Source organism: Theropithecus gelada, chromosome 9 (assembly GCF_003255815.1).
Source record: "Theropithecus gelada isolate Dixy chromosome 9, Tgel_1.0, whole genome shotgun sequence".
NCBI classification, from domain to species: domain Eukaryota; kingdom Metazoa; phylum Chordata; class Mammalia; order Primates; family Cercopithecidae; genus Theropithecus; species Theropithecus gelada.
The window spans coordinates 114,132,700-114,140,525 of record NC_037677.1 but is presented as its reverse complement, the minus strand read 5'-3'; the positions used below and the strand labels follow the sequence as shown (position 1 = coordinate 114,140,525).

Here is a 7,826-nt window from a genome sequence, read left to right as displayed (position 1 = left end):
TCACCGAGGGTCGTGCTGTCAAAGCGCCTGGAAGCCCCACGAGGGTTTCCTGGATACCCCGAGGCGCACCTGTCCCTGTGAGACGCAAGCCCGGGTCTCCTGAGGCCACCCCGTCTCCCTCCTCCCCCCAGCAACTCCTGGCGGTGGAGTAGCCCTCACAGCACACACACCTTCCAAGAGGGGTCTGTGTGAAAATGCACTACGAGCAAACAGGTTTCTACAGAGGGACAGAGATGGGGGAAAAGAGGGGAGGGCTAGACAGTCAGAGATGGGGGAAATGAGAAAGAGACGGAGAACGAATTCTACTTTAGAGAAGAGGAGGAAAAAAAGAAAGAAAAAATTTCCATAGTGCCCTATAGTCCCCACACGTGCACGGAATGTCTAATCTTAACTTTTCAAGGCAGGATGTTAACAAAGCTTGTATTTTTGCCCTGCATTGTAACTTGGCCTTATCACAGTGTAAAGGGTGGGGAGATTGTCCTAAATTATGTCCAGGCAGCCCCCCTGGATCCATGGATTAAGAGATTAAAGGAGACCACTGGGCAAGGCCTCCTCTTTCCCCTTCATATTCCTGGTATGATAATTGCTTAAACTGATTTGCACTTTCACAAAAGCTCGCAGGACGCTTTGTAGCTCGAACAGAACAGACGAGGTTTCTCTATCAATGGAAATAAAACTGATTAATGCAGCCTATCAGGATAAGAAGCAAATGAAGCATGCAAAAACAACCTCGTACCCCCAGAAGGGGGAAGGAGGGAGGGAAAAAAGCTAAGTTTCCTCCAAGTCTGATTACAACTTTTTCTTTAATGTTAAAATTAAGAGTTGAAGGTTTCTCGGAACGCTTGCCTTATAAGGCTGCTGAGGCCCTTGGGCTCGGCCCATCACCTTTGGCAGATTGGAGCCAAGGAGAGAAGGAAAGAAAGGAAGGAAAAGTAAGACTTGTACTTCGGGGTTTAAAGTCAGAAAGTTTAGAAGTTGCAAGATTCTGATTCTGCTACATGTTTTCCCCAATATTCTGGGAGAGTAGTCTTCAATGTGCAACTACATGTCCAGTATTTTTTTAATAACTAGAAGTTAAGAGAAGTAAGCATTTTAACCCAAAGTTCAAACTAAACTCCCTCAGTAGGGCATACAATGGGCAAAGGTCTGGTTGGAAAACTTTTCTCCCATCCCTTTTCTGAAGGACTTAAGTTTTCCTAATCTTCTCCCTTCTCCACCCTCATCTTTCTTTAAAATGCCTGAGAATCCACCAAACTGGCCCTTTTGTGGGTGTTTCTTGAGCCTAGTTGGGGAAGGACCACACTCAAATTACTGAGATACATTTTTAAAGATCTACTTCAATTTCCCAAGACGACTACTCTGAGGGCATATTGATAAATCTTTATTGACAAAATATTGACATTGACATACTTCTTGGAAGTATATAGTGTGTTAGAATTCTAACAAATTAACACAAAACACAAAAATATTTACATTCTGGTATAGAAGACATTAAGGAAGCATTTGTCACTCTCTTTAGTAAGTCTATGATCTTGGAATAGAAACTCAGTGCTTGAAAACTTGCCGCCGTGTGCTTGGCCACACTTAACATCATCCCCGCTAACTACAGTCCTTCAGTTTTTGCAATAGATAGATTTAAAGTTTGGAATAGCCATTGCAGTGAATGGTTGAACTCGGCCAATTTCTCCAACCACTAAAAGGAGAAGTTTGGATCAGGGTTTTAAGCCTCAGGATGTTAGGAAAGGGAATGTCCAAGAAATATAATTAATTTAGGGTTTTTTTTTTTTCCAGTACAAGTCCTGACTCTTTTTGTGGGCACCCTCCCCCACCACCCCCAGCCCCCCGTCATCCTGCTCCCCGTTTCTCTGTAAGAGGACACTATCGCTGAGCCTACTTCATTTAGCTTGCACAATCACTTTGACATCAGAAGGTATCAAAAATTGTTTACAGACTGCACATTTCTTGGGAAAAAAATCAAAATAAAAAGCACACAGAACCTGTCTTTAAAACGAAAAGAAAATTACAATTCATTTCGGTCTTTAAACACCATTCGCCCAACAACTGCTACATGCATTTCAAGGTTTTGAAACAGATGTGGGATGGGGCTAGACACGGAATTTTCATTTGTTATTACTAATTATTTTTAAAGATCGGGGGGAACACAGCGAAGTGCAAAAAAAAAAAAAAAAAAGTCCTGTGTCTGGTTGGGTCGTGCTTTTTATCATCATCATTATCATTTTTTAAGTGGACTGTGATAAACGGAATACCTGCCAATCATCTTGTCCTCCCGGTTTGGTGTTTGACTGACAGCTCCCCTTGTCAGAGTGCACGTTCAGCTCTTGCTCTCTCTCTCACCCTCTCTTTCTCTCCCTCCCTCCCTCTTTCTCCTTCTCTCTGTCTCTCTCACTCACTCAGCTGCCTCTTTAGACGAGGGTCGCTTGTTGATGAAGGAGCCTCCATCCTCTGCCATCTTGGCACGGCCTCGGGTTGGGACCCTGTGCCCTCGCTGTCCAAAGTCTTCGCGGCATGCTGCTGCTCCCTCCGATTCCCTCTCCCTTTCTCAGTGAACGTGTATGCGGTCTGTTTTTGTTTTGTAGGGTTTTTTTCCTTCTCCACCTCTCCCTGTCTCTCTTTTGCTCCATGTTGTCCGTTTCTGTGGGGTTAGGTTTGTGTTTTTAATCATCTGAGGTCACGTCTATTTCCTCCGGACTCGCCTGCTTGGTGGCGATTCTCCACCGGTTAATATGGTGCGTCCCTTTTTTCTTTTGTTGCGAATCTGAGCCTTCTTCCTCCAGCTTCTGCCTTTTGAACTTTGTTCTTCGGTTCTGAAACCATACTTTTACCTGCGGGTGAGAGGCCGATGGGGTGCGTTAGTTCTTTCAGAGCACCCTTCTATCAAGTGCCTGATCCTTTCACCCAGCCCAGACTCCAGTTCCAGACTCAGCAAAGACCCAGTCCCCCAGATGCAAGTCCTAAGGTCCAGCCTCCCCAAGGCCTGCCCTCAGGGAGCAGGGCCCTTAGTGCCTGGTGGAAAAGAAGCCCAGCTCCCTGCCCTTCTGAGCCTTCCTGAAGAGCCTTTCCCCAGGGCCCTGCGGCCCGCAGTGCTCTGAGTCCCCTCTCTCCTGGCCCTGCACATGGCATCTATATCCCGCAGAGAGCAAAGCCTTGCAAAGCATGGGAAGCCCCTACAAAAATAGTAAGTGATTAAAAATAAAAAGAGACATGTCCCTAACTCCCTCCAGCAAGCCAGTGCAAGGGAGACCTCAGTCCGCCGCTGCTGCAGCTTCCCTCAGGGCCCAATGTGCTTTCTATTTTCTGCTGATCTGGGCAGTGTTTCCTAAATATAGCGTCTTCTCTTCGTGGCGGGGGCCCTGGGTAGGCGATCAGGGTTTGCCTGCGCTGCATCCTCCCTGCAGGGGATTCTCACAGGTGAGCAGGAAGGGGATAGGGCTGGAGGAGGCCAGGAGGGGCATGGAGTGTGCAGGCCTCCAGACCAACCCAGCTGTACCTTTATAGCTAGGAAAATGGGTTCAAAACTGAAAGCTTCTGAAAGACCGTCAGTTACACGGAAAGTAAGAGAGAAACTAAGAGGAGGGGAGATGACAGCAAGCTCCCTCTTCCCTCCTCCTAAGCAGCCCCGGAACAAGCTGTTGGTCACACAGCCTCGGACCCCAGTCCCATCACTTCCCACCAGGGTGGGGCTGGAGGCTGGGCCTAACCAGAGTGGCTCTGAGAGGTCTTAGGAGCAATGAGGTGGGAGTCAGCTGCCATCCCATGGGCCCCTGGGAAAGCTGAGTGGTGGGACCTCATTCAGCCACCAGACAGTAACAAGGTCCAATCTTCCCAGCAGGGGGGTACAGGTAAGGGAGATGGCAGAGACTGCACCTCTGATACCATCTCCCCACAACTCCTATCCTATCTGGATAACAGTACCCTAGCTCAGTGCCAGTCCCTGGACCCCTGGGGTCCATTCCATTCCCTCCTTTGAGGCCGCTGGTCGGTCCGTCTTGCTCTCCCGGAAAGCCTCAGTCCCCCAAAGTGCTCCGTGAAAAAGCTGAGCGGGAACAAGGCTGAATTTAATTTGCTTTGAGTTTGCTAATTGAGGGGGAGGACGGTTCATTTCTCCCCGGCGCTGGCCCAAGGCGCGCGTCGGTGCGCTCGGGGCTTGACACGCACACAAAGACTCCAGGCAGCGTGGGCAGCGAGGCGGACAAAGACCACCGCCGCCTCGGCTGTCCAGGAGAAATCAGCCGGGCCGCGCCTTGTGCCGGGTTCCGCACAAACCCGCCAGGCCCTCCTCGGTTTTGGGGTGGGGAACACGTTTTAAAACAAAAGGCTCGACCTTTCTGCGCTGCCCAGGAAAAGTGTTACAACTTAATCTGCCCAAAAACGTTACTGTTTGCTGGGAACTTTGACCCCACCCTGCGGCTCCGTGTACAGTAGCGCCTACTGTAGTCCTAAACCCCCTCCCCACCCTGGGATAAGCCCAAGCCAGGCCCGCCCAGGGACCCTGCTGTGCAGAAGGCCTGTGCCCTGAGGCAGACCCTCTCTCTGCAGCCTCCCAGCTTTATTTCTCTGATGTAGAGTACACACAGGACGCTTGCCCTCCACCTTCTGATCGCCCATCTCCTTCAGCGAAGTCACTGGAGCCGACGGTGTGAGTCATGGGCTGGTAGTCGCTCAGAACTCATCTTTAACCCACATCCTGTCCTTACCAGTCTCCAGCCCCAAACACCCAGAAACCCCACTGTGCTCTCCCTCTTCCTGGACCCCAGCAGGGTCCTCACACTCTCACCAAAAGTCTCACCAGAAATGCAGGGATGTCTTAGCCAGGACATGCTCAACTGGACAGAGAAACAACTCGGCGCGTTTCCCCAGAACCTGGGGCAGGTTGGCACTTACAGCCCCTTTCTGGAACCCAACAAAGCCAAGCACCTTGAGACATACATCCCGAGCCCAGGCGTGGAACCAGCTACCAGGACCTGTGCGGAAGGCCCTCACAGAGCTCCGTGCTCATGGGTGTGCTTGAGAGCCAGATTTGGGGTGGGGGCGCACGCCCAGATGGGTCCCTCGCGCCCGGGCCGCACTCACCTGAGTTTCCGTGAGGCTGAGGCTGTGTGCCAACTGCTTCCTTTCGGCGCCCACCACGTAGTGATTCTTCTCAAAGGCGTGTTCCAGCCTTAGAAGCTGGGACGGGGAGAAGGCGGTTCGGATCCGCTTGGGCTTTCGGGCCAGCGCGTTGTGCAAAAGGAAACTCTCGGGGCTAGTGTCGTTCCCTGCGGGGAGCACAGCAGAAATCCCATTAGGGGGGCTGCTCTGACCAGAGCCGCGCACTTCTCCCGAGCCGGGCTGGCCAGTCACCGCGCTCAGGGCCTTCGCATAGCTGGCGCCGCTCGACCTGCGGGGGTCGGTGGTCCTCCCAAGGACTCACGAAGGGAACGCCGGCTCAGCTGCCCGGCCCGCAACGCTGGGTGTCCACCTGTGCGGCACCCAACCAGCCGCTGCCCCGGCGGGACCAGTCCCCCAGGCTCCTGACCTCGGCCGGCTCCGCAGCCGCCCTGGCGCCGCGGGCCTCGCCACCTCCTCGCCGGGCGCTGTGGGCAGGGGAGGGAGCCGCAGAGCCTGGCCGGGGGATTGGCGCCCACAGCCCGAAGAAACGACTTTCTCTTCTTTCTAACCTCTCCGGGAACTTTGACCCAGGGTGGAAAGGCGGCGGGCTGCTCTCCAGAGTTTTCTTGGAGATTTATTTTTAAATTATTTGTTTTGTTGCCCCTCCGGAAAAGTACAGAGGCGGAGCGAGTCGTTGCAGCCCGATCGGGACAGAAATCTCGCCTGCGGGTGTGCCCGGCTACAGCCGCTGCTGCCTCTCGAGAACTGGGCTCCGGGGCTCCCGGCTCCGGAGAACTAGAAGAGAAACGCGAGCGAAGAGATCGAAACCCGCGGGGGGGTTACCGAGTTGCAGACACCGCCGGGACAGTCTGAAACGCAGGAAGATCCCAGCGGCTCCGGGTCTGGTGGGGGGACCATGAGCATGACTGATAGAGAATGAGGAAGGGCAACCCTAAACTTTTCGAGCAAAGCCTCAGAGTTTGGGGTTCACTCATTAGGATAGGAAATCGATTCACCGAAAACCCAAACAAAGAAAAACAAACCAACAGCCCAGGCAGGATGCAGGCAAATCTAGTTCGGGATTAAGGGTAAAAGGTTTTCCTTTTTTTTCTTCCTTTGGTTTGATTTTTTTAAATATGGGGAGGGGGGTGACATCTACCCGACTCTAGGCTCCGGCAGGAACGCAATGGGTTAATGAATGGACAAGCCGCGGAGTATTGGAGTATTGATCGGCTGCCGCCGGAGGTAGATCTTTCACCGACTCCGATCGGTAAACTATCCCTTTTTCTGAAGTTTTAACTCTCCTCCTCCCACCCCGTACCCAGAGAAAAACAAGTCAAAATCTCAATAAATGAAAACACGCGAACAGATATTTCCCTCTAAGACAGTTTCTGACCAGGTTCTTTTTTTTTTTTTTTTTTTTTTTTTTTTTTTAAGCAAGAAAAACAAAAACCAGACCGAACCTGCCTTCCTGCTGTGGCTGCTCGGCGCCCCAATTAAGCAGGTCGCGGCGAGAGCGCCGAGCCCTGGAGCTTTCCTCCCGCACGGGTTCCCGCCCCTCCCCAGGCCTCCGAAAAGCAGGAAAGAAAAAACAAATCCCATATTTTTCGCCGGGGGCGCGAGGGTCCTTTCGCCTCCAGAAGAGGGTGGAAGATCAAGAAGTGGTGGGTCTGGACTGAAGGGGCGCAAAGTGGGTGGTGAACAAGGTCGAACGCAGTCGAAAGCAAGCCTGGCGGCCGAGTCCTGTCCGCGCCCCTCGGAGCCAGGACGGCTGGGGGCATTGCCGAGGGTACCAGGAGCCTGGGGACCCCGCAGGCTCTGGGCTCCGCGGCGCCGGGCACGCACAGCCTGTTCGGATACGAGCGCACTGGGGGACAACTTCTGCGTTCGCACCCCTTCCCAAAGGGTCAAGCAGCCCGCAGGCTATCACTTCAAACCGGTCGTAGCTTAGGAGACTGGGGATCCACACCACCACCGGCCCCGCGCCGCCTAGTTTCCCAAAAGGGCGCGCTGGCCCGCGAGCCGGAGAAACCTCCGCCCAGGCCTTGCCAAGCGCCCACCCGGAGCAGGCCGGGGGCAGTAAAGGATGCGGCGGGAACGGCGCTCTGCAGTTCCGCGACGTGGCACGTACCTTGGAAGCGATGACCCAGATATCGGTAGCGGTGGATGAGCCAGGGGTAGAAGGTGGACGGATCCCGCTGCTGCGAGGCGAAGAGGGGGTGTGGCGAGTGCGAGGAGGGTAGGGGGTGGGCGGCCAGGGCGTGCGGCGGCGGCACCGGGTGCACTGGCACGGCGGGGTTGGGCGGGTGCGAGACCGCCTCGGCGAACACCAAGTCCGGGTTGGAGTAGACGCCCCTACCGGCGGCGGCGGCTGCGGCCGAGTGGAAGCCGTTGAGGAACGGATTTATGGGGCTGGAGTTAGCGTAGCTGAGTGCCGCGGGACGGATGGGGTCCTCGGAGCGCGAGGCGGGCAGGGGACTGTCCTTGGCCACCAGCGACTCGATGGTGAAGCAGCGCTTGGGCGCCGGCTGGAACATGCTGCGCCGAGGAGCGGGCGCCCTGGGCTCCCAGCTCCCGGCGACCGCCGCACGCTGCCTCCGCCGCCCGCTGCCCGCGGCGAGGACGGACTAGAATTGGGGACTCGTTTGTTTGGGGTGGGGGTGGGGGGAGGAAGGGAAGAAAGAAAGGAAAGGAAAGGAAAAAGGAAAGGAGGGGGG

General features: G+C 54.2%; 1 protein-coding gene across 2 annotated transcripts; it reads right to left on the bottom strand.

Moving 5' to 3' along the window:
* Positions 1-1,355: 1,355 nt before the first annotated feature.
* On the bottom strand, positions 1,356-7,826 carry EMX2 (empty spiracles homeobox 2). 2 transcript variants are annotated; one of them, XM_025396901.1, is made up of 3 exons: positions 7,241-7,826; positions 5,092-5,276; positions 1,359-2,843 (listed from the first exon to the last, which is right to left on the bottom strand). In XM_025396901.1, the coding sequence occupies exons 1-3, from the start codon at positions 7,644-7,646 to the stop codon at positions 2,676-2,678; spliced, it is 759 nt and encodes a 252-aa protein (XP_025252686.1). In that variant the 5' UTR covers positions 7,647-7,826; the 3' UTR covers positions 1,359-2,675. The 2 variants fall into 2 exon arrangements, with proteins under 2 accessions (XP_025252687.1, XP_025252686.1); XM_025396902.1 differs by lacking the exon at positions 5,092-5,276 and having other exon boundaries at positions 1,356-2,843; positions 7,241-7,820.

What these genes read in the sequence shown, in the direction of transcription:
- EMX2 (XM_025396901.1), bottom strand. Translation starts at nt 7,646, where the DNA reads ATGTTCCAGCCGGCGCCCAAGCGCTGCTTCACCATCGAGTCGCTGGTG. An exon ending in TCTGGGTCATCGCTTCCAAG is followed by an intron (nt 5,277 to 7,240) that starts GTACGTGCCACG and finishes TGCTCCCCGCAG; the next exon opens with GGAACGACACTAGCCCCGAG. An exon ending in TCAGCCTCACGGAAACTCAG is followed by an intron (nt 2,844 to 5,091) that starts GTGAGTGCGGCC and finishes TCTCACCCGCAG; the next exon opens with GTAAAAGTATGGTTTCAGAA.